The sequence below is a fragment of the Macaca nemestrina genome, chromosome 2 (genome assembly GCF_043159975.1).
Source record: "Macaca nemestrina isolate mMacNem1 chromosome 2, mMacNem.hap1, whole genome shotgun sequence".
Lineage (NCBI taxonomy): Eukaryota > Metazoa > Chordata > Mammalia > Primates > Cercopithecidae > Macaca > Macaca nemestrina.
The window spans coordinates 34250464-34276255 of NC_092126.1; the positions used below are offsets into that span (position 1 = coordinate 34250464).

At 39.8% G+C, this 25792-nt stretch overlaps 1 protein-coding gene across 4 annotated transcripts in view; it reads right to left on the reverse strand.

Moving 5' to 3' along the window:
* Positions 1-25792, reverse strand: part of LOC105490381 (copine 4) — a 505490-nt gene that overhangs the window by 18162 nt on the left and 461536 nt on the right. For all 4 annotated transcript variants that reach the window (XM_071090915.1, XM_011755904.3, XM_071090916.1 and 1 more), the window contains exons 11-14: positions 19579-19712; positions 10688-10742; positions 7423-7474; positions 4938-5071 (exon numbers count right to left, since the gene is read on the reverse strand). In XM_071090915.1, coding sequence (XP_070947016.1) covers positions 4938-5071; positions 7423-7474; positions 10688-10742; positions 19579-19712 — 375 coding nt within the window. The remainder of the gene's footprint in view (positions 1-4937; positions 5072-7422; positions 7475-10687; positions 10743-19578; positions 19713-25792) is intronic.

Consider the following 25792-nt stretch of genomic DNA (forward strand, 5'->3'; position numbering starts at 1 on the left):
TAATTTAATATATAAATAAGCATTTTATTACTATATTTATGATGTCTCCATCTTCCTTTTAAAAAATATTTTGCTCACCGCATTTTAATATAATTGGTTTACTTTATAATATGGGTCTTATGTTGCACATTTAAAAACACTTCTGGCTGGGCGCGGTGGCTCACACCTGTAATCCCAGCACTTTGGGAGGCCGAGGTGGGCGGATCACGAGGTCAGGAGATCGAGACCATCTTGGCCAACATGGTGAAACCCAGTCTCTACTAAAAATACAAAAATTAGCTGGGCGTGGTGGCGCGTGCCTGTACTCCCAGCTACTCGGGAGGCTGAGGCAGGAGAATTGCTTGAACTAGGGAGTCGGAGCTTGCAGTGAGCCGAGACCCTGCCACTGCACTCCAGCCTGACAACAGAGCAAGACTTCATCTCAAAAAACAAAACAAAACAACACACACACACACACACACACACACACACACACACACACCACAAAAAACCACTTCTGAGAAGGGCTCTATGAACTTTACCAGCTGCTAAAGGGGTTTGTGGAACAAAAAGTTTAAGAACTGCTGGCCTGCAGAGATTGTCAGGATTCTGGAATCTGATCCTGCCAGGTTTAATCTAGCTGAAGGCACCAGGCTGTAGACTGCAGGATCAAAACCTGATGGAAATTTCTGATAAAGCAAATAATAACAGTTCCTTCTAAAGTCACACTGGGAAAATGCTCATGGATGAAATATTACAGTCTTTGCATCTACTTGAGGTCCTGTTTAGATAAAGAGGGGCATTTTTTTTTTACCTAGAAGAGTTCCACAAAATCAAGGGGAAAATCCTATAGCAACAGACTCCCTGGCACAGCTTGCCGAAGATGTTCAAGTTTATGACCCTCAGAGATAACAAGGGACTCTGGACCACAGACTTTTCAAAGAACAGGAGAAACCTCTGGGGAAAAGCATATGTTCTTGATCTATAGGGGTAATTTATATGGGGATATGTGGGTTGGATGCTTCTTACATTTGGTCCCATTTAATGACCTGTCCTTTCATTGCAGACCCAGCTATCCCTGAGGGAGTGAGTGATGGCCAAAAACTCATGCTGTTCTATATCAGCCTGAAATCCAGACCTACATTAGTTCTGTTCTCATTTTAGCCATATGAGTCCTGGTACCCCAGAGGGGATGAGATCATCCAATTTTTAACCTGGGCCCCGGGGAGCCCTTAGGGATGCCTTGGATGCTCTTGAGGATAAAGGAGTTAAAGAGAATGGATAAGTTTCTGACACTACTCCTTAGACCAAATTTGGTAAGAATAGTATATTTTTTAAAGTCTATTTTATATGTTAGGTTTCTAAGCAAGTTATCATTTGAAGAATTGGTTCTGGTGCTGAAAAAAGAGGTTAAAAAATAAAATAAAATACTGGTCACATCCAAACCTTATTCCTAAATCTTGCATCTATGAAGGTTCAAATTTGCTCCAAGACTTCTGTGGTAGGAAAGAGATGCATTAGGGGAAGCCTTGCAGGGTCCATGCACCGGTGGAGATGTTGGTCTATAATCCTGAGAAGTGTTGGTGGTTGACCAGGTGCAACAGCTCACACCTGTAACCTCAGAACATTGGGAGGCTAAAGAAGGAGGATTGTTTGAGCCCAGGAGTTTGAGACCAGCCTGGGCAACATAGCAAAACGCCATCTCTACAAAAAATACAAAAATTAGCTGGGCGTGGTGGCACATGCCTTTAGTCCCAGCTATTTGGGAGGCTGGGGCCAGAGGGTTGCTTGAGCCCAGAAGGTTCAAAGCTGGAGTGAGCCATGATTGTGCCACTGCACTTCAGCTTGGGTGACAGAGCAAAACCCTGTCTCAAAAAAAAAAAAAATTAATAGTGTTCGTGGTTTCTGAAAAGAAGAGGAAAGATGAGCAGAGAGCAGTCAGGATTTTCTTAGCTTTCACTCCTGGAAAAGACTTGGCTTGGATTAAATCCTCAGCATCTCTGCTGGACAAGATCTCAGCTTACAGAATGTCTCTGCCCAGCATAAAGGCTAATATAACCACAGTTGTACATATTCACTATTCTAAAGTAATTATTTGAAGTAACACACTCTTAGCTCCCCAGGGTCTCCAGTCCTTTTCATAGTCAAATCACTGGTTAGTGACTTCAAGAACATGATGTAGTGAACAGAGGAGATGAGAGAACATGCAGCACAGATCAGGCCCATTTGTTTCTTATGGTTAGCTATGGGTCACCTAATGGATGTTGGGTAGGAGATTGGAACTGTGGTCAACTATGTAAATAAAAGGACATGGAAAAATTATGAGTCTAAAACAAAATTTTGCTTCAAACTATTCCTATTCCCTTGTAGGAACTGCTCATGTCACTCAATGACCCAAGCCCGGAGTAGCTGAAGATGATAATGAGATGTAGGGAAGGGCCAGTGGACTGAACCAAAGGCATGCAGTGACTGTTGTTCTCTCTAGGGACCTTGGGAATTCAGATCTTTTCAAGTAGGAGAGACTTCAAATTACAATGAAAACCGGAACACTATATTTTCTGGCATATAAGATGTGCAATATTTAAGATACACACCAATTTTACAAAAGAAAATGTAAAGTGCTTTTCATCATATACATATGAAAAGTAGAGTGGTTTTATATGCATTCTTTAAATAAGTATATATTAAGCATGTACTGTGTGCAGGCATTGTTTTGTGTACTAGGGATACTAGTGAACAAGTCTTATTGTAGAGCTTCCATATGAAAGTAGAGAGACATAAAATAGACAAGTTAGTAGATGCACCTCAAGTGTTTCAGATGGTGATGAGTACTAAGAAGAAAAGTAAAGCTGAGACACGGTGTGGGTGGGTGGGTTGGCTAGTTTAGATAAGGTAACCAGGGGGAACTTTCAGAGGGGTTGAGAGTTGAGCAGAGATGTTAACACAGTCAGAGAATGGATCATATGGAGGTTTGGGTGAGAGAAATCCTGGCAGGGGAACAGTAAGTGAAAAGGTCTGTTGGTGGGAATATATTTGGTGTGTTTGTGGAACAGCAAGAAGGTCAGTGTGGCTGAAATTTAGGGAGCAAAAGAGATAGTGATAAGAATTAAGATCAGAGAGGTAGGCAGAGATTAGATCCTATAGTGTCTTCTAAGCCACATCTGGAATTTAGATTTTCCTCCAAGTATCATGAAAAGTATTAGAGAATTTAGAACAAAGGAATGATGTAATACTAATTTTATTTATATTTTTATATATATATATATATATATATATTTGAGATGGAGTCTCTGTCGCCCAGGCTGGAGTGCGCGAACACCAGCTCACTGCAAGCTCCGCCTCCCAGGTTCACGCCAGTCTCCTGAATCAGCCTCCCGAGTAACTGGAACTACAGGCACCCTCCACAACCCCTGGCTAATTTTCATATTTTTAGTAGAGACGGAGTTTCACACCATGTTAGCCAGGATGGTCTTGATCTGACCTCGTGATCCGCCCACCTCAGCCTCCCAAAGTGCTGGGATTACAGGCGTGAGCCATTGCACCTGGCCAATACTAATTATATATATATATATTTTTTTTTTTTTTTGAGACGGAGTCTCACGCTGTTGCCCAGGCTGGAGTGCAGTGGCGCGATCTCGGCTCACTGCAAGCTCCGCCTCCCGGGTTCCCGCCATTCTCCTGCCTCAGCCTCCTGAGTTGCTGGGACTACAGGCGCCCGCCACCGCGCCCGGCTAATTTTTTGTATTTTTAGTAGAGACGGGGTTTCACTGTGGTCTCGATCTCCTGACCTTGTGATCCGCCCGCCTCGGCCTCCCAAAGTGCTGGGATTACAGGCTTGAGCCACCGCGCCCGGCCCACTAATTATATTTTTAAAGGATCAATCTGGTTTCTGCATGGAGCGTAGATTATAAGTGGGAAAAAGTTAAGGACAGTAGCTAAAGGGTAAAGCGGAGTCAAGGGGGAGATTTTAACTTAATGCAGGAGATATTATTGAATGAGCACTTGTTAATGAGAATAAGTCTTCAGTACAATGGGAAGTAGAAAGGAAAACAATAGATGATAGGAGAAGAGTGAGAATATAACCGCAGAGTCAAAGTTCCTGGATAATTCAGAGGAGATGTGCTCAAGTACACAAAAGAAGATGTTGACATGAGTTAGGAGCATGGTCCTCCATCCATTCTAACACAAAGGAAGGCTGAGAACATGCAGACAGTGCAAGAAGGTTAAATGAATTGATGTAAGATGATAAAGGAGTAGTATTTTTTAAAATAAAAACTCAGTACCCAGGATAAAATTAGAGAGCAAACTTCAGACATTGGTAATATTCTACTAAATCTGGAAAAAAATCATAAAGCTAAAAAGACATGTATTAATGTTATTATTAAAATAAATACATAAGGTATTATGGTAATACATTTACTTCTAAAATATTAGGGGCAAAACTGAAACTGTATTCTTGGTTTGCATTTTTCTTAAGAAAACCAATAGAATGTGAAACCAATTTTTGCTGTGATGTTTAGCGCTGCACCGCTTTACCACCAGGAGGCAAAATCATCCATTGTTTTACTTCTGTGGTGCTTTGCTTCCATCTGTAGTATGGGTACCTTGAAAAGCAAGCTTATTTTTAAACTTTTCTTTTTTCTTTTCAAGGGCAGGAGGTGGATATGACATACTTTAGTGAATATAGTGGCTTCCACTGTTGAGTCTCTCCTATGTTCAGACAATGTGGTAGACATTTGACATGTGTCATCTCCTAGCCTCACAACCCAGCAAAGATGGGGTGGATTATCCCCATGTTTCAGATGTCAAGACTGAGGATAGGAGGAGGTTAAGTCACTTGTCCAAATTCACACAGGTAGAAATGTTGGAATTTATTTTCAGAGTGAGATGGATCTTATGGCCAATATCCAGGTAAGGAAGAGTAAGCTCCCCTTAAAAGGCAAATACCCCCTCCTTACCGATGCCTCCTTGGTGTTAGTTTCCTCTGACGCTGACTTGGCAACCTTCTGGATGATGGGGGCAATGTTGGTGGGACCGTAAAGTTGGAGCTTAGGAAGACAGCTCTGATAGGCTTCCACAACTCCTTGAATTCCTGAGGTGAAATTGGCAAAGATCAACAGTTCCAGAGTCACTCCAACTATATTTATAGCCAAACACATGCAAAAGTGAAGCATTAAATTTCCCAAATAGTCCTTATCAACATCACATTTATGTTCTTAAGATAAAAAGGAATACCACATTGCTAGTGTTGCTTCCTCTTTCCCCACTGAAATCATTCTCCTCTTTGAAAACTGAAGTCAAAAGCAACCATTTTCACAAAATTTCCCTTATTATCCTACTTTATACATAAGATTTCATTCACTCCTCATAGCATAATGAAATAGATACTATACCCATTTTATAGGTGAAGAAACATAGGCTTAGAGATGTTCAATGATCTGCCATGGGTCACATAGCAAGCGTGTTCAAGACTCAGGATTTAAACCTGGGTCTGCCTGGCTCTAAGGACTGTGTTCTTAGCCACTAGCAAGCCAGCTTCAATGCTGCACTTGTTTCCACACAGTCTTGTTGACTCTAGTAGATACTACCTGTGCCCTCTATAAGAGTCAGGAGTTCCCATGACCATCTCTCCATATATTATACTCTTTGTGGGCAGGAATCATGATTTACTTATTTTTTGTATTTCCCCAAAGAGCTTAAGGCAGTAATAAGCAAATGTAATGCTCACCAAGTGTGTGATGAATGAGCCAAGTGGCTGATATACTCATCTTCTGGGTGCTGAGTACAGATAAGTGATGGTTATCATCACGGACAACCCTTCATTTAAAGGGGGGCTTCCATCCTGAGGCCATATGAGCCCAGGAAATAGAAAAGGATGGGACTCTGCCAGGAGAGGCAGTCCTATCTATGCAGCTTCTCCTAGCACTTGATACATCTTGACTGCACATTTCATGTTATCATTCTGATCCCACAGCAATAATCTCGTTACAAATGATTTTTATTCAAATGGCTCCTCTTGTTGTCTGTGCCTGTGTGTCACTTGCCTTTCCCTATTTCTGCTCATCCTTCTATCTCTTTCTATTCTGAAACAGCACATTGGTCCTGTTATCCACACAATCCCCTCCTGAGATTGCTCTCCATAACCACCACGCACTGCCAAATAGCTCTTGAGTATTTCAGAGGAGCAGTTCTGTTCTATTCTGCCCTACATACATGCTCCCAACCTCATTGACAATCCCGCACCCACTTGGCCCTGCCCCAAAGCCTATCACTCTAAAGACAGATGCCAAGTCATTTGGCAGTCTGGTTCTGAAATTAAGCGATGCTGAATAGAAGCTCCTTATCTTTTTTTTGGTTCTTGAGTTTTTGCCTAAGATAAGCAAGTTTGATTTCCTCTTGAAAAGTATCAGGCAGATGAATTCTAAGAGTATAAAACAGGTGAATACCAGGGTTTATATTTCATTCTGCTGTGGGGGAAACCACTCTTATGGTTTCATAATGGGGGTGGTTGGGGATGAGGAAAGTCTAAACCACAGAAAACTGAGGGTGAAGAATACATTAGTGGAAAAAATGGCAGAATGGAGATTGGGTCTTGGAGGTTACTATGTTCAGACTCAATGGTATTGATAACATATTCTTGGCCATTAACTGCTAGATGCCTTACACACTCTACTGGATCTGAATTAATCCTGATTTAGCCTCCTTCCTCCTTGACAAGAAGCAAGAGAGAGAGAGATGGACATTTCTAGTGCAAAAATGTCTTATGATCTTCGTAGCAACATATGTACTTGGCTCTGTTACTTAGAAAACAGAAAAAAATCATTCTAGAACAAAATTTATTATAATTATCATCATGGTTTCAGTATCATTATTTTGTGAAATCATGTTGGAGAATTCTGGCTGGAAACAATGGAACATGAACCAGAACCTTTGAGCAGACTTTCTCTGGCACAAAGCCATGATGCCGCTTGTTCAAACTCACTGAGGCCATGTCCTTGACCGATATGCCGAAAGTGGGAAATTATTTCCATGTTTCCCCGTCTCCTTATATTGGAACAGAGATGAAGTTGTAAAAAAAAAAACAACAACAACAAAAAAAACACTTGGAAAACAGAAAGAGAGACACTGTATCACTGCCTACCAGGTGAAGTTTCCTTTATTATTATTATTATTTTGGCCAGAGGAATCCCAGACTGGGATCAACATTATTACTGTAAACTCAAGACCTCTTCTGCATCTGTCTTTTCCAGTTCTTCTTTTCCTGCTCTGTTATCATGGCTTTCTCTTGCCTGTGGAGTAGCATGGTTTATGTGGATACAGAAAGCCTGCTTCTCTGCTATGGACAATCGTAACTAATATGCTACACCAGCGGAGAGAAACTAAAATGGGAAAGGTGCTAAGGGAAGGACTGTGGCTCTGGTTTTCTTTCACATTGTGCTTTACCTGCACATTCCGGATTGTCTTCATTAAAGTTGATTGCAAAGTCATGAGAGACCTAGACACCAATTAAAATGTAAGAAACAGAAAGAAAGGAGAATTACAACTTTAATCCAGTAAGAAGGCACTGGGGTTTAGAGTTTGCAAACAAATGCCCATTACATTCATTATGTGTTGAGCAGCAGGAACCATTTCAAGCCTTTATACAATCAGTCTGAGATGGAGGGTGAATTCTAAGCTCCCTGTGGAGTTGAGGTGACAGGAAGATTTTCTAGACTGAGATAAATGCTGTCAGGAGGGGAGAATAAGACTTATAACAAATCCAAGAAAAGATTTCAGAAAGATAACTTCAAATAGCTGCTAGATAGAACTGGCCACAGACTGGAGGCTTAGATTTGGCTGAGCTCCATTTGGACCCAGTGATTAAAACAAAAACAAAAACAAAAACAAAAAAAACTCAATAACCCAAGCTGTCTGCTCAGGATGGTGATGGTTATAAAGGCTTCAGCTAAGCAGCTGACACTTAAGAATCATTAACGTGATATGTAGAACTACAGGGCAGGAGGATTTTCACATACCTACAGGTAAAACAGACTGCACTCTACTTTTGGAAACATAATAAAGTAATATACTTTGTAATCTTTCAACACAAATTCCTCTACCTGGCAGAACTTATGCACAAGGTCAAATAACATATTGTTTACTTTTTTCTTTCTGAAAACCTGATAAAACAAGATGGATGTTCTGGCGTCTGGACATTTTTATTGAATCATTTGGTATTTTATGGATAATTTCATTTCAAAGGATATTTCCAAGCTCTGACTCTTTTGGGTATCTATAAAATAGGTCACTTAAGATACCTCCTTTCTTAGTGGGAGGTGATTGGTGACGCTCTCGGCGCTTATCTTGTATTCCCTTGCTCTCAGCACTTCCGGGCAAGCCAGTTGACTTCCAGTCATCTTATTTGCTTTGTTTACCTTAAGTTTTTTCCAGGCCTCCAGGGCCTGTCTTGCTTGCCCAAGTGACAGGCTAAAAGTGACCCTTGAGAGTAATCAGTAATTAACAGGAGATGATGTATACACACCCCAGCTCCCTTATCCCCTGGGGTCCATGTGAGCTGTACATTGCCTCCTGGGGTTCTTCAGCAGAGTTAAGCACCAGTTGCCAACAGCGGTAACTGACCTGATGATATACTCTACACTGACTTCCACTTCTCAACCTCTACTGTGGTTTCCTCCGCCTTTCAAATAAACTACTTGCATCCAAATCCTTTTCTCAAGATCTGTTTCTGAGAAAGTGGAAACTAAGACACAGGTGCTTGTGTTTCCGTTTCAATGCATACTCTGAGATTTTGTCCTAAGAAGTAAATTGTGGCAACCTTGTAAACTCTCCGGGGGGCACCTGAGCTACTCAAATCATCAGTGCTTGTCTGAGGAATGGCAGAAATTAGGCATGGAAAAGGGGTATTGAAATATATTTGGGGACCAGAAATGGGGAAATGTGAGAGATGCCCATGGAAACAGGAAGAATCAGGGGATTTTGCTGACAGGAAGGATGGAGTTAGGGGATCAAGTGAACAAGAGGACTTCAGAAAAGAGCAAGAAGGATTAGTTACTCCAGGAAGGGAACCAGAAAGACGTCATTTGTGAGAAAAAGGTATGGTGCATAGCTCTGTCCTCAGCCCTGTTGGGCCATCCTGAGGCTGGGAGAACACCTGGTGGGGATGTGGTGAAACCTCAAGAATCCCTGGGTAGTTGGGCTGATGGCTATTGAGCTATTCAGCAGCTCTATGAAGAAAGTAGGCATTCACCTGCTTACATTCCAGGTTTGAAGGGGCCTATATCTCCTCAGCTCCAGCTTATTCTTGTATAGGTCATCTTTTAATGTTAGTGTTGCCAGGCCTTTCAGGTTTTCAAGAGAAGACAGCAATGTGACATTTTATATGCAATTGCTGAATTCGTGTTTTAAAAGTGTGTCAAATATACACATTTGTGGCCTGAATAATGTCTACAGGCCACCAGTCGATAACTCTTGTTCTACATTCTTTCTCTCCACAAGCTCTATTTCTAATAAATGCTTCTAGAATTACGTAGCTATGCCCAGCAGGAAGGCCAGTGTGGAATACAAGGCAAAAAAGAAGGACAAGAAGTCAGGGAGACATGCCATTCCACCCACTGTTCACTCCAGGAGCAACAGGGAGATTGATTTCCTCTTTCAAAAAGGATACGTAAGAGGAAAGTCCTTTATGTGATGGCTCCAGTGAGGGAGCAAATGTCAGCATCTACCTCCTGACCGGTGGCTCAGACACAGCCAGTAAAAGAGAAATTGAGGATTGGGCAATGTTGTTTGTACTTAGCTCAGACCTCAGAGGCACTGGTAAGGTGGAGGCTGGGGCAGGTACCCTGCTGTCTCTCCAAGGCCCTGCCCACCTAGTGGGCATGAGTTCTCTGTGGAGAATGTTCTACAGGAGCGTCTAGAATATCACGGTAGTGTCTCAGCCTCATCACAGTGCAAATTTATCTACACACAATCTTTGCCTTTTTTCAGTCATGAGAAATCATAAAAACCAAATAGGATTCCAATGTCTTCATAAGAACATTTCAACTTTCCAATTCTGTAAGTAATAATTGTTCTTTCTTCACAACTTCTCTGTGTCTCCCATACAAGACTTGGACTTGGAGACTTGGGATAAGGAAGCTTGTAGACTCCATTGTCATGGACTTTCCCAGCTGGCATTGCCAATATAATTCTATTTCCTAGGGGATATACGAATGGATAGGTTCTGAGCCCCTGGAGATCAACATCCTCAGTGTTTTCTCAGACTCTGACCACATTTATAAGAAACTAAACAATGAAACTCTTCATCTGGACCTCTGAGAAGACCCATCCAAAATACCAGGAGATAGGGTTTCTGTTTGTGAGAAAGTGCAGACTAAGGCACAGGTGCTTGTTTCAGTTTCAATGCATACTCTGAGATTTTGTCCTAAGAAGTAAATTGTGGCAACCTTGTAAACTCTTTAGGGGGCACCTGAGCTACTCAAATCATCAGTGCTTGTCTGAGGAATAGGAGAAATTAGGCATGGAAAAGGGGTATTGAAATATATTTAACCCTGGGGAGTTAATCTCACTGATTCTGAAGACCATTTCTGACTCTTTAGGCCTTACTGACATAGTTATGTCAGAGTCAAGAGAGTGAGACTGCTGTGAAGAAAACCCAAGTTATCCTTTGACCACAGCAAAGTTGGAGAAGATCCCATCTCCACTCACTCACCGTGTACTCTGGAGGTATCCTGGCACCAAACCCAAAGGCAGGGAACATTTTGTCACTGAAATCAAAATGAAAAAAAGAAAAAAGAAGAAGTTGCTTCATTTATTCATTTAATGAGGAAGAAAAACATGAACCTGCATTACCAGGTTGCTAGGCCATGTTGCTATGCCAGTGCTGGCTCATGCTTCTTGATTATCTGTGGTGATGGGGGTAGCAATAGCATGGATAATTAAAATCAAGAAATAACCCCTTAAGTTCATTACAGTCATTAGTCTACAACTTCCTCCCTTATTTTTTTTTTTTACTAGATTCTGTTCTAAGAAATAAAATGGCCCTACCCTTTCACCAATGGTCTCCACTTCAACTTTCAACTTTGTTTCCTTTGAAAAGTGACCATGAACTAGGTAACTCTTATGGTTGACTGTGTTAGAACCTTTAGTATGTATTAACTTTTAAAATACTTACAGGGAGAGATTGTTATTCCCCTTCTGCAGGTGGGGAAATGCCTTGAGAGGTAAAGTGTCTTGCTCAAGATCATGCTGCTAATTAGAGCTAGAGTTCCAATACAGACAAGACTGAATCCAAGTGGATATTAAAAAGCAATGGGGCCAAGTGCAGTGGCTCACTCCTGTAATCCCAGAACTTTGGGAGGCTGAGGTCGGTAGATCACTTGAGGCCAGGAGTTCAAGACCAGTCTGGCCAACATGGAGAAACCCCATCTCTACTAAAAATACAAAAATTAGTCGGGCATGGTGGTGCACTCCTGTAATCCCAGATACTCGGGAGGCTGAGGCATATGAATTGCTTGAACCCCGAGGCGGAGGTTGCAGTGAGCTGAGATTGCACCATTGCACTTCAGACTGAGTAATAGAGCAAGACTCCATCTCAAAACAAAAGCAAAAAATAAGCAGTGGAAAGCTTGTAAGTTTGGCTAATTTGACAGAGCTTGGTTCCCTCTACATGACTCATTGTACCCACCACCTTATCACATACAAGTGGTGATAAGTTATTTACATGTCTTTTCTTGTTTTTTGAACTCAAAGAGACACTGTCTTTGGTATTAAAATCTTTATATCTCCACTATCCTCTGCCTCAACTGTCCCCTGCCGCACCATTTATTATAGTATTTGTCATAGAATGTGTGCTCAATAGTTAATGAGTACATAATCCATGAATTTTAGTTATTAAAATGTGGCTATGAAAAGAAGGGAGGATTCTTGTGAAACCCTGAGAGAGTCACTTACATATCTTTTGGTTTGAGTTATCTTATGCACACTGGAGTTTCTCTCTTAGTTATTCATTCACATATATTGGATCTTAACTCTAACTTTACTGTACTAAAGTTGATAGGATGGGGAAGAGAATAATTAACATTTATTGATGCATACAATGTACCAGGCCCCTGCTAGATGATGTACCTACTTATTAAATTCTCACACAATCCTGGAAGCTTCACCTACTTGTTATTCCCATTTTACAGGTAAATAGAGCCTCAGAAAGGTTAAGTGGCCCATGGTGATTACCAAGGAGAATTGTGTGATTCTAAAGCCCATGTCTTTTCTGTTATACCATTATAATTTAATGATTATGTGATTTTCTACTGGTACTTCCAGTAATCTGACCCCCTGTCTAGACAACAAATAAGACCCTCTTTAATCGAATATTGTGCTGTCGGGTGGTTGTCGCCATAGGGCTCTTGGTACTTCCAGTAATCTGACCCCCTGTCTAGACAACAAATAAGACCCTCTTTAATCGAATATTGTGCTGTTGGGTGGTTGTCGCCATAGGGCTCTTGGTACTTCCAGTAATCTGACCCCCTGTCTAGACAACAAATAAGACCCTCTTTAATCGAATATTGTGCTGTCGGGTGGCTGTCGCCATAGGGTTCTTGGCAAGGACATGTTTTTCTCATGTCATCTACCTTTTATTTCTTCTCTCATTAAGAACTTAACTGAGATTTGTTCTTTGGAACAATTTCTACATTTCTCTGTTCTTGGTATATTCAGTCAATTCAGGTTAGGGCTCACTGTCGTAAACATCTGTAAGGAAGAAGGGATGAGCCCCACCAATCCCAGGCTGACAGAAAAGTCAAAGTAGCAAAGCTATATTCTCCTTTATCACCACCTGACTGATTAAGAGCTCATTACTAGCCAATGATGGTTTTGACAAAACTTTACCAAAACATAGCCAACTGTATCGAATTTGGGATTAGGGGTTGGGAGATACAAGGAAGCTTGAATTCTTTGAAATCAAAATCTAAATTCTCTGGAAAATCACCAACTCCCGCTTCTCCTCACTGTTGAATCAATCCAGGCTTTATGGTGCATTGCATCTAGCAGGTATTAGATAAGGTATTAATGTGGGTAAATAGACACTCACAACAGCTTATGAAAGTTTAACTATAGATAGGAGAAAATATACTTCTGGTCCTTGGACATACTGAAATACTTTGCCTCAGCAATTCCTCCTTAAACAAAACAAGCATGGGCGGGTGTGAGAAGAGATCTGTGAGGGGGATTTTAGGGTACATTCTAGTTAAGTATGAAATAACACTTTTCTGGGTGGAGGATGGATCCTGGTCCTTCACACTCGAAGACGACCCAGAAGTCAAAATAGAGAAACTGGGAGTCTCCACACTCTTATTTTCTTTTTTGATGAGTTTAGGCAGGGTAAGCTCTAACATTCCATCCATTTCTAATCCCTATGGTGTTCTAGCGTTAATGATATTCTTTTTATACTTTCTAAGCCACCCTTGGGGATTCAACGTTTGCTGACCATGATGCATTGTTATGTAATTGAGTTTCAAGAGTAGGAAGATAGGGAAAATGCCTCACCTACAAGGGGAATAATTAATGAGCCAGGAGGGATAAATTCTCTGAACTTAGCCACCAGAAAGCCTCTAACTAATAAACACACTGAAGAAAAAGTTTTAAGCCTAAGCACAATGGATTTAAACATCCATTATTTCTGTTTTAAAATAAAACTAGGCAGAGAAGAGTCTTATTATACAAGAAGTAAAAGAAGGCAAGTTGAGCACAAAAGAAAGCATTGGTATACTAACACTTTAAGAACTCAAGATTGGATCCACTCAGCACCCAGCAAAGGATCATTTAGCAACTGTTGGAAAAATGAATGACAAAGATGGACAATCTGGAAAATTCAGGGCTATATTACCACATGGGTAAAGGCAGTATTTCTTATAACCAGAATAAATATTATAAAATACAATTTTTAAAAAAACCCTACATACTTCAATGGTAATGAATAACTTGTCCTAACCTTCTTAGGGAATGACTATTGTCAAATGACCTCCAGATGGAAGATTTATTTTTAACCACCATTTTCCCCTTTCTGTTAAGGAAGATTTTGAGATAAATCAAAATGTTAATAAACATAAAGAAAAATTACTGTATACATAAGGAAATGAAGCTCAGAGCAATATGGCATCTCAGGGCACGTAGACATTTAACAAAAACTGTTCTCTAAAGCAGAGGTCTTAAAACTGGGGTATCTGGAAATGCAAAGCACTTCTGGGGATATGAGAACATGGCTTTTTTTTTTTTTTTTTAAAAGGAAAATCAGTATTCAGTTCCTCTACATCCATATGTATTTTTTGCTGAAATTGATCTTCTGGGAATGCCTGTGATGGAGAGACCTGTTCTCCATTCATACCTTCGCTTTCACTTATCCTTCTCTTTTACCTATTCTGAATCTTAACTGTCATAGTCCATTGCTCCGGAGCGTAAAAACTCTGTAGCATCATATACAAGAATAATTCTAAACATGAATGATTCACTAGGAAAAAAAATCCTTTCGCAAGTCAGGTAGTTGCCAAGTTTTGCTTTAAATAAATTTTGGCAAGTGCTGATGTCAGCTGGTAGATCATTGAAGAAAACATTTTGATGATTGGCCATTATGTAATTTTTTTGGTGTATAACTTAAACCGGAAAGAATTGAGTAATACTGCTAGTCAAGTTATTATTTCCATATACTTATTTATAAGAACAGGTTTTCTTGTATTTACATTGATAAGAGCGAAAAACTGAGTTAGAATTGATGCTCGACTCTCCCATTTTAGTAATAGGTACCACTCATCCACAGGTCTATAAACTAATTGGAAAAACACCCCATTATCTGTTTCAGTAAGAGCTGATTTCTGATAGATTTTTATAGGCAAAAATTGTGAAATTTCTAGTACATTTATGTTCTTTTGATCAATTATGCACTAGGAATAATTGTAATAAAAACTCAGATTTTAAAAAATACTTTGAATTTTAGAAATTTTTAGAAACTAAAAAATTTTTAATTCATATTTTTATTACAGAAATGTACAGTGATCTAACAGAATTTCAAACCAATTTTATTAAGACACATTAGGATAAAATTTGGGGGGAAGATAATGGAAATATAAGTTGATGAAAAGGAAGAAACAATTACAATTCTCAACTCACATTGAAGAGCTTGCTCATTTTTTACAAAATGGATAATGGTGGATATCAAATAGTTATGGCGTTTAGATTCTACTTCACACAGTCACAAGAGTTATGTAAGAGTTTTATTATAAAATGTCCAAATTTACAATACATTAGAATTTTCATTCTTTGTCACTATATAAACTCATGATGAAAAATGTGAGATTTCAGTGAAAAAATGTGACAGCTATACATTTTAATATATATTTTTAAAAGTACTTGAGCAAAAATATTTTAAAGATCATTGGTCCAAAATGAACTTTAGAACTGACACTATAGTTCTGTCTCCCTTTGTGTTCAGATCATTTTTAAAACATAAATCTAGGGTATTAAAGATAATAGCCTCTGCCATTTATTGAGTATTTATAACAGGTAGAACCTGTGTTAGCTAGCTGCTTTATATCTAATCCTTATAACTGCACTGCAAGGGAAGTGAGATACATCCTCAATTTACAATGAAGAAAACCAAGGCCCATAGAATGCATATCTTATGACAACAGAGGTAGCAGAGTTGGGGTTTGAACCTAGGTCTACCTGTCACCAGTTCCCCATGCTCTCTCTATCATCCCTGTTGACTCTGTCCTCATAGAAGGCTTGTCTGGCCTAATGATTCAGAAAAAGGAGAACAAATCCACCCACATTCTAGTAACAACAAAGCTGAAGGCCAAATTCTGATCAGTCCAGAAATTATTATCCCCAGGACTCCCTCCTTGACCACCACTCTTCACACAAAGGATAGAGTTAGCCCTTCCCTCTTTTATACAGTTCCCATCCTGACACAGGGCAACAACTCCCCGGCCATGCTGGGCTGTAATTTATTTACACGTGTTTCTCCCCCATGAGACTGTGGGCTACTTGGGGGAAAATTGTGCTTCATTAATTTTTCTGTCTTTACAGCTCCCCATGAGGCATTTGGGGCTTAAGTAGATGCTGCACAGGACCTCAGCCATTGCGTCTGAGCCAGCTCTCATGATTTAGCACTGGGTCTCAACCCTGGATACCTAGCAGGATAAAGAATTCTAATTTCCAGGATGCACACCAGACAATTAAATCAGAGATTCTGGGGTGGGGTGCAGGCACCGTCACATTTTAAGTCTTTTCGAATGGCCTCAATGTACAGCCAAGGCTGAGAACCACTGACTGATGGAGCATGGAAAAGGTAGCACTGTGATTTGAACTGTCTTCTTATCACTAAGCAACTGCTCTACACTTGCAAATACCTGTCAGAATTGGTTTCAGTTCTAACTTTGTCTTCTCATACCACAACTAGCACACCATGGAGAAACCATGCCTTGGTTTCTGATATCTGTATCATTCTGGGGTAGACACTTCTGTAAAATGGCAATCCATATTTCCAAGAAATGTACATATTCAGTTTCTGTACTGTCTTGATAGCAGATAGACTATGCATTTCATTAGAGAACATTTCAGGTTTTCAGAGACCCATATCCCTGCTGGCCCCAAGGAAAAGGTGTCACCTTGGCTTTGAGCAGACGAGGGAGACCAGGATACAGGAGCTGGAGAAGTGCTCCAACTTGAGCTTGTGTGGGCCTGTGTGTGTGTGTGCACATACACGCATGTGTGTTTTTGTGTGTGTGTACAAGTAGTTGTGCTGGGGTGGGTGGTCAAAGGCAGAGGAAATGAGCAGCATCATCTCCTTCAGAGGCTGAAGGACAGATAGGGCAGGCAGGCTTGAGGACGAGCTGTCTGTGGGAAGCTTTCCTTCAAGGCCATCCTGAGAAGAGTTTTATGCATCTCTCAAGCTGTTCTACCTCATGGATCACCTCATAATGACCTGGTAGCAATGACTGTACAAGGCAAAAAGAAAACTCTCAGCTGCCAGGGGCTGGGAGGAATTTCTAAGGCTCATGGGGATTAGAAACCTCTGTGTCACTGCAGGAGGGGGAACAATGCTTTCTGTCAGTTTTTATTCAAGTGTTTCTTTTTGAGCACCAACCACACTGACTTTGATGTGAGAATAAATTAATTCCAGAGCCCCGACTTGAAATTTCCTGACTCTGCCTGTCTATTGTCTATCCACCCACACAAAAGAGGAACAGTGGAACCTTGTCAGTTTTCAAGTGAGCAGCTTGCAATACACATTCTTCTAGGGAGTTTTCTTAAAGGAGCATTGGAGTTTTTCAATCTTCCTTTTTCTTCCTTAAGTATTTGCCCATTTTAATGTTGAGCTGTTTTCTTTATATGGAAAAAAGAATCGCTCCACTGAGCTGTAGAAACTTGATTTTCTTGGTCAGTTGGGGATGATAACTTCAATCTTACTCTATTAAAATTTTTAAAACAATCATTTATGATGATTCTTCATGTAACTCCTAAGGTTTCATATCTTATTTTTATATTGAATCTGCATTTTTGAGGGAAGAAAACATGCCCCCCAGACTTTGTCTGGCTCACAAAGGAATAAAAGCTTTGCAAGGTATACATGCCACTCTGACTATAGTCTCTGCATTTTGCATGTGAGGCAATCAGGAAATGGAGACGTTCAACACCTTCTTCCAGATCATCCACTAAATCTGCTGCGCAACTACAATAAGGGCTCTGAGGCTTAGTATCTTAATTTCTGGAAAACCCATCAGTCTTCTCTTTGTAATTTATTATTAGACTGCCTTCTTCCCTGCAGATTCAGAGTTAACTTTTTAATTAAGCATCGCATCTACTGTTTGACATTTGTGTTAAGTGCATTTACCTACTTTATCTTTTGCAAGCATTTCAAGATTGAAAAGTTGAGAATCCTGAAGATACTCTCCCCCTTCTTGTCTCTCAACATGTACACACATTATTATACTAGATTACTAATGTGTGTGTGTGTATCTGTGTGTGTGATATAAAGAAGGAAGAAAATTCTTGTTTTTGTGTCTTGAGGACGTTTGGAGAAGTTTCCAATGTGGTGGATGCAATTGGCCAGTCTTTTCTCTCCCTGTCCATCTTCATATGACATAAACCTCTCTAGGAACCCCCTGTCCCACCGCCTGCACTGGGGCTTGAAGAAATCAGTGTTGAAATTCAAGTTATCTTCATAGTCAATACCTCAAGATTAAGTATAAGAGGTGTTTTTCCAACAGGATAATTTAAAATAACTATTGACTTATTTCCTGGATGTACAGGAGAGGAAGTGTCAGCAAGGGCCTGAGTGTTTAAAGCTCTTTGATTTTACTGGGCCTGTTCATTCATTCCCCAGCTGCCTTTGTACTACATTTGAGTCACTGGTGATGACCAAGCTGAATCCAGAGACACAGGCAGGCAGGAGACTGACTACACTTTTCCCATTACCCTGTCCTATTAGTTTCTCTGTACATTCTAGTCATTAGAACGTGTCATTTCCTATGGTGTGGAGGATAACAGGTTTTTAATATGATTATCACCAAATATGACACTAGAAATAACAGAAACCATGCTATCTGACACAATTCCTCTGAAACCTAAAGGATAGAGTTGCTTTCTTTATTTTTCTAGTTTGAAAGGTCAGTTTGTCGCTGCTCATTACTAACTAGTCTTGGTTTGCAATCATACCAGGGAGTTAACAGATATTTACACATGTTTATATTTACATTGGTTTCACTTCAAAAAGCTTTGCTTAAGCAAGCACCTAAATTCCTTTACTTCATTCTAAAGCTACTGGAAAGGCAGAATACATTCAGTTTAACGTAATTTATGTGAGATACTCCCTATAGGGAATTTTCTTGGTAGGAAAGGTCAATATTTATGATCAAGTAAGAGTAAATAGAATATTGATTTGATCTTAAAATCATGTTTTCTACATACACACATGCAAACATACACACACCTGGCTATATACATGTGCCACACCCTCTGCTGAAGTTACCAGTAGCTTTTGAGGTGAGTGAAGCATAGTGATTATAGGCTAAGCTGTGGAGTGGGTAGACCTGGGTTCAAGTCCTGCCTCTGGCTATGTGATAGTGCACAAATTACTTAACCTCCTGTACAGTATTCCCTTCTTTTAATGAATACATACTATATAAGGGTTAACGTGAGGATCAGATGTAATAATGTCTAATAGATCTGCGCTTCTACAACTCTAAAGTACACACAAATCATCTGGGGATCTTGTTAAATGCAGATTCAAATTCAGTAGGTTTAGAATGCTGCTAGTGCATAAGCAATTTTGAGTAGCAAGGCACGTGCTAAGACTTCCCCAAGTGGAAACCAAAATTGCTATCTAATCATCTTGCAAGCCAGTTAAGAGAAGGCTGAGAAAGGATTTCATTTGGTGACCAACGTGAGCAGGGTATAAACTTAGTTTTTCTATACAGAGGGGATGAAACTTTTAAGCCACTACATAAGGAGCTACTAGACTGAATTTCCACTTTCTGCCCAGGATCAGCCAAAGACCATCTGAACCCACATGAGAGATGATAAGGCTCCAAATGTCCTGAAGCCTCTTACCTGTCATAGTCTTGGCAAATCTCCCCGACAGCTACCAAAGCTTTCAGATACTCATTGGGTTGGTAAGGGTGGATGTAGTGCAAGGAACAGCTGTTCCTGGGGTCCCCGTTTGAGGCAGTGAAATCTATAGCTACCTAAAAGAGAAAAATACAAGCAAAGGTAAATTTAAAGTGGATGCATCTCCTAGGAATTGTGATCAGCCATGAGAGAGATCTGGCCTCGGGTGAAAAACAGTAGCACATTACATACTCTGCCAATAAAGAAAGAGAATAAATTAATTCGCTTGAAAAACTAGTTATTAATTTGGTTGAGGCCATTTCTGCAGTCTTCAATCTCCCTCCCCACCAGTGCCTACTCTTCTCCCTGTTTAAATAGGAACTTGAGATGGACATAGATCAGAAAGCCCAGATGCTGTTGATTCATCTCACCAGGCAGCAAGAGTAAGGATAGACTATCTGCCCTCCAATTTCACAGTTCACTCAGAAAAGACTTCTATGCTCCCTGGGCAGAACAATTCTATCTACGGGGCATAAGTAAGATCCCTTAAAACCAAATTCTGTGTTAAAGATACAGTCTTCATAGCAAAGCCATTGTCATATTTCCATGAGTGGCCAGATGCAGAGAGATGTGTTAGAGTGGTTATAACGAATTTTCTGCAAGGAGCAGCTCCATGTAAGGCATTCAACATTTTGGTTCCCATTCATGTAAGAACTCCTGCCTACAACAAAGAGGATGCCTGAATGTTATCGCATTGTAAGTGGGAAGTGGAGATGGGAAACCTGTCTTGCCACTAACTAGTCATTTATCCTTCAACTTCTCAAATTTCTTCTGACCTCCAGTATCATAATCATGCAAGTCAAAGTTGACTCACTGAACACTTCTTAATAACAAAAGAAAGAACCAAAAATGCTTAAGCCAGAGGGTGTTAAAATGAGAAGAAACATTTCTTGTAATTTCCAACATCACCTCCATCTAAATAAAAGTTAACCCAGCAAAAATCTCTTTAAAAATGCCACTTAAGCTTTGAGGGAAGAAGGTTAAAATAAAAAGCCATACAGGAAGAAAGAAATGTTTATGTTGCATAATTCCATTTCCTTCTGGAGTACAGTAGAATGCATTCATTGGCTTACTATGGCCGAAAGGCTCTATTTTCTCATATGATCTTGGGAATCATAATGTTATTTGTGTTATATTTGGTAAATTCCATTATAACAAATAACTGGAATGCCCCATTGGATCTATGAAGGTGGGACATTATTTCTGAAAGGACAGAGAAAACATGTCATGTGTTTGTTTGTACTTCTTAAGGTATAAGTTGATGGGGAAAAAATGTTAGTCACATCTGATATTGTACCCTGCAATCAAGTCAAAGTGACTAGGAAAAGAAAAGCAATAGGCTAACAGTAATTCATTTATAGCCTTTTTTCTTTTCTTTCATGAGATTATATTTTCATCTCTGTTATTTTTTTTCTTTTTCTTCCTTGCCTTTCCACAGAACTATGTCAAAAATAAAGTTAGGTAGGATTCAAACTCTGTTTTCAGAATATCCAGACTTCTTAAAATCAGGGGATGCCTACTGATAAATGCTAGTACTAAGAGTATGTAAAAAAAAGAAAGAAAGAAAGAAAGAAAAAGGTTATGTGAAGAAAACTTGCAGTTCTTCCCTGACCCTTAAATGCCCTTACTTTGGATAAAAAACAAAAAAAGACAGAAATAATCTGTGTGTCAGGCACTGTGCTAACTGTGCGTGACACAGAGGCATGATATTACTTCATTTATATGCATGATATTACTCCATTTTCATGTGACATAGGATAAGAGGGCTTGGAGCTGGGTTTAAATCCAAGTCTATATGGTTCCTTTCTACCTTTCTCCATTATGCCATCATACATCCAGGAAAACATGCATGTCTATGACCAAAACACCAAGACTTCTCATGGGTATAACTATTCCAATAAAAAATGGAGGAGATTTGGCCTGGAGGTAGGGATTCTTGCTAGGAGGCAACCATGACAATTTGGGGAAGCATTGACTTGAATAAACTCTTTGTGACCAAAATGGTTGTAAAAGTTAAGACAAGGAAAATTGAAATATGTGTGTATGTATGTTTGTACACACAATAGTGAGAGGATTGCTACTGAGGATGACTGGAGGTAACCCAAGGACACCAAAAAAGTCCAGTGTCTTCTGAGATGGGTTTATCCTGAAGGTGAGAGCAAACCCACCGGCAAAAAAAAGGAAGACCATAGGTGAAGCCCTTTTAATCAAGGACTATGATGAAAAGCTGGTGGGATGGAGGAACCTACATGCATTTTCTGAACGAGAAGGAGGTGAAAAGCACCCTGGGATCCACCCATGAGGCCTCAACAAGATAGAGATCCAAACACAGGCAGATAATTCCAGGAAAATTTCTGAGAGGAGCACTCCAGAGATGTTTGAGAGACAATGTTTGAGAAAACCATACCTTTGGGGGCCTCCTGGGTTTACCAAGCTCAACTCACAGACGCCACTCTCAGCCTTTTACTCCTATTGGTACATGTTTAAGGAATAATGGCACCTTGAATAGGTGTACATAGTGTTTAAAAGCTAAAAGTAATGCTGATAAGGGCAGATGTAAAGCCACCCCTTTCTCTTCCACCAAGGAAGGCATGTTAGTACTCCAGGGAATTCTGGAGAGTGTGAAGATGTTGTTATGGAGATTACCTTGATTCTGCTTTAATTTATCTAAAAAGTGAATCGTTGGCAGGTGCTGATACTTTATTATTAATAACAAGTGCCCTGTGGCCCACCTCACTTCTATTCATGATGCCTTTCATCACGGATCAACACCTCCTTACCTCTGAAGGCATCATGCTTCTGCCTCTTGATACTGAAGTTAACAATCTGTCCCATGTGCTGGTTGCCTGACTGAGACTCCTGAAGTGTTAAGGGTGTTCTGTGATGACAAAAACATGCTGGTGTCTTGATATAAAACTAGAAAATGAAATCAGGTTATATAGGCCAGAGGAAAAAATTCTGTAAAGAAAAATGGCTGCTTAAGAAACATTCCTAGGCATTGGCAAAATTCTCCGAGCATGCAGGCACCTAGTGACAGCATCCGAGCCCCAGTATATCACCTGCATAAATATGTTATATCTAGATAAGTGTGCATAATGTCTGGATAAGCATACATAGATTGTGGCAACAATATATTTTAAAATAATAGGAAAAAAAGCATATAATAGAGCTGGAGATGGGGTGAGACAAAAAGAAGTGCCTAGTTTGTAAAACCCAAGGAGGCACTCACTCTCAGCGCACCCCACACTTGTAAAATCCAGAGTGAGAGTCTCCTCAAATTTTGCACCCCAGGTACGTCTCTTGCTTTACCTCCAATACTGGCTCTACTGTGTTATTTTCATTCCTATCCACTCTTTGTTGTCAGACTTGGAATAATTTTCTTATGCTTAACCAGGGTGCAGCAAAGATGATGGTGAGAAGGAAAGAGTGATTGAAGAAAGTAAGGGTAGAAAATGAATAGGATTTTTTGACCAATTGAATGTGGAGTTGGATGTCAGTTAGGGGAAGAGAATGGCCAGGTTTTGGGGGGACAGAAGAGGGTAATATATTTTGAAGATAATGAAACAAGGTACAGGCTAATGTTAGAAGGTTAGTATTGGGCTACCTGTTCTTGGTGCTACTATATAAACATTCAAACGTGCCTGGTGGAAATTTTACTATTTCTTTTCAGGCAGGCCTCTAGGGTTTCCACTTTTCCCATGGCAATGGCCCCTATGTCTGTGACAACAAGAAAGGCCACTTCATCTCAGGAGATCATCATATAGACCTGGGGGAGGGTATGAACTTAAAAAATTAACTGATAAAAAAGGAAATAGGCTTATGATTCTTACCATATAGCCCATTTTATAGTTCTCATGGCTTAAAACAAAAATATTTTATCATGTGACTAGACAGCAATGGACTGTCTTAAGTACGAGTCAGCTAAAATATTTTCATTTTTATTTTTTGGAAAGTGGTGGTTCCTAAAACTTCCTTTATGAAGCTGGAGAAAAAAATATCTATCTTCAGGGGGTGGTCTTCCACCAAGAATTCTCTGTGCTCTTTAAAGTTAGCATTAGTAGAAAGAGAGCAGAGTGAAAGGCTAGGTTTATTTTAGAAAGCAACAGGGAGGCTGTGAAAGACGGGGTTAAGTTGAGAAATAAAAGCAACAAAATGACTGAAAATGCCAGTGTGTGGAGGTGGCTACTGACGCCTGGTTTTCTGAATGCCCAGTGAGCTCGCAGAGCCCCCACGTTTTCATTTCCTGATAGGAAGCATTTATGGAAACCTGTGGTTCTGGTATGTGCTCCAATCTTCCCTGCAGGCAGCACAAGAACAGGCGCCCAGTGCTTTTTCCTTCTGCCCAGGAAGCCACTGCTCATTATTAAGCAGAGCTGTGCAGCAGCTTTGCAAAGCCTTGTAAAGTAAGAATGCAAAATGCCCCCTCCATGACGCCAAGTCCCCAGTGCATGGAGCTGTTCCTGGGAAAAGGCTGGTTGCAAATGATGAGCATCTCTTTTTAGGCATTTTTAGATTCTTACATGAAATAACTCTGCTACTCAGATCCCTTCCCTTCATCTGCCAAACAGGTCATTTGTGAACCTTCTCGATGTTTTCTAAGGGAAGCTGCCGTGTAACAACCTCTGGTTAGTTGTACCTGCAGTCTACCTTTGGGATCATATTCTTGGGCAGCTTTCTTTCTTTTCTTTATACATATCTGTGTACAATTTGGACCTATACAATGAATTTTGTAGGTGGAGATATTGTTTGGTCTGGACCATTTCTTAAATAATAGGTTACATTTTTATTCTTTTCTGTTTTTCAAAAACTTTCTGAGAGGACAGTTAAATAGGAAAATAGGGAAAGACGCCTAAGCTTACTTGGTTCATTTTCTGGAAAATGGCAAAGCATTTGCCTCTTTAACCCATTATACCCTGACTTTGCGTAGAAATTCAGTCAGCAGGGCTCACTAAGCAGTAAGCAGACTCAAAGGTCTACACCAGAGTAGGTCAGTGTTCAATCTGGGATGTAAAATAAAGATTTAAAAATGTAAACTGGGCCACAGTGTAGACATAGGATGCCCTAAATGTTTTAGGGTTAGAAAAGATTTCCTGAGACTGGGCGCGGTGGCTCACACTTATAATTCCAGTGCTTTGGGAGGCTGAGATGAAAGGATAACTTGAGGCCAGGAGATTGAGACCAGCCTGGGCAACATAGCTAGACCCTGCCTCTACAGAAATTTGTTGTAAAAAGTAGCCAATGTGGTAGCACATGCTTGTAGTCCCAGCTACTCAGGAGGCTGAGGCAAGAGCATCACTTGAGCTCAGGAGTTTAAGGTTACAGTGAGCTTCCAGTGTGCCACTGCACTGCACTCTGGGCAACAGAGTGAGACCCTGTTTCAAAAAAAAAAAAAGGAAGAAAGAAGAAAGAAAGAAAGAAAGGAAGAAAGAAAGAAAGAAAGAAAGAAAGAAAGAAAAACATTTCCTGAGAGAATCTTTAATAAGTTATCTAAATGTTTAGGTTTGAAGGTCAGTCTGGGAAAAGTTGCTTTCAGCTTATTATATTATATTATTAAAATGTAAACTATAGTCAGAGGTAAGAAAAAGCAATATTATCTTCAATTTTTAAAAACGACACAAAAGAAATGTCCATTTAAAATTAATAAGAAAAAAATACCACTCACTGTGCCACTAGGCTGGTAAGTCATATTTTAGTTTTCTTTCCTCTCTAGGTATTTTATATATGTAGTTGTAGTCATAGAGTAATTCTACTTTACATTTTTTATAACACTATGTCATAAACATTACCTCATGTTATTATCTAAACCTTATAATTATATTTTAAATAAGCTATGTCATAGTCAATACTAAATACCATGATACTAAATATCATAATATTTAAAGGAATACTGTGATTTCCATAGCCATTATCTTATTTAGACATTTAGGTTGCCGACAGCTTGTCTGTATTAAAATCTATGTTATAATGAGCATTTTTGAGCATATGAAAAAGCAATAACTTTCCAAAAAAACCCTTTGATTTTTCTCCCATTTTTTCTTTTCAAATACCTTACAGCATCTGTCTGTTTTGTGCTATCTATAACTTTGTATTTTGTGTGTGAAATTCTAGTATCCGGTTTTAGTTTTAGCTGCTCTACCATGTGCCAAACCCGATCTCT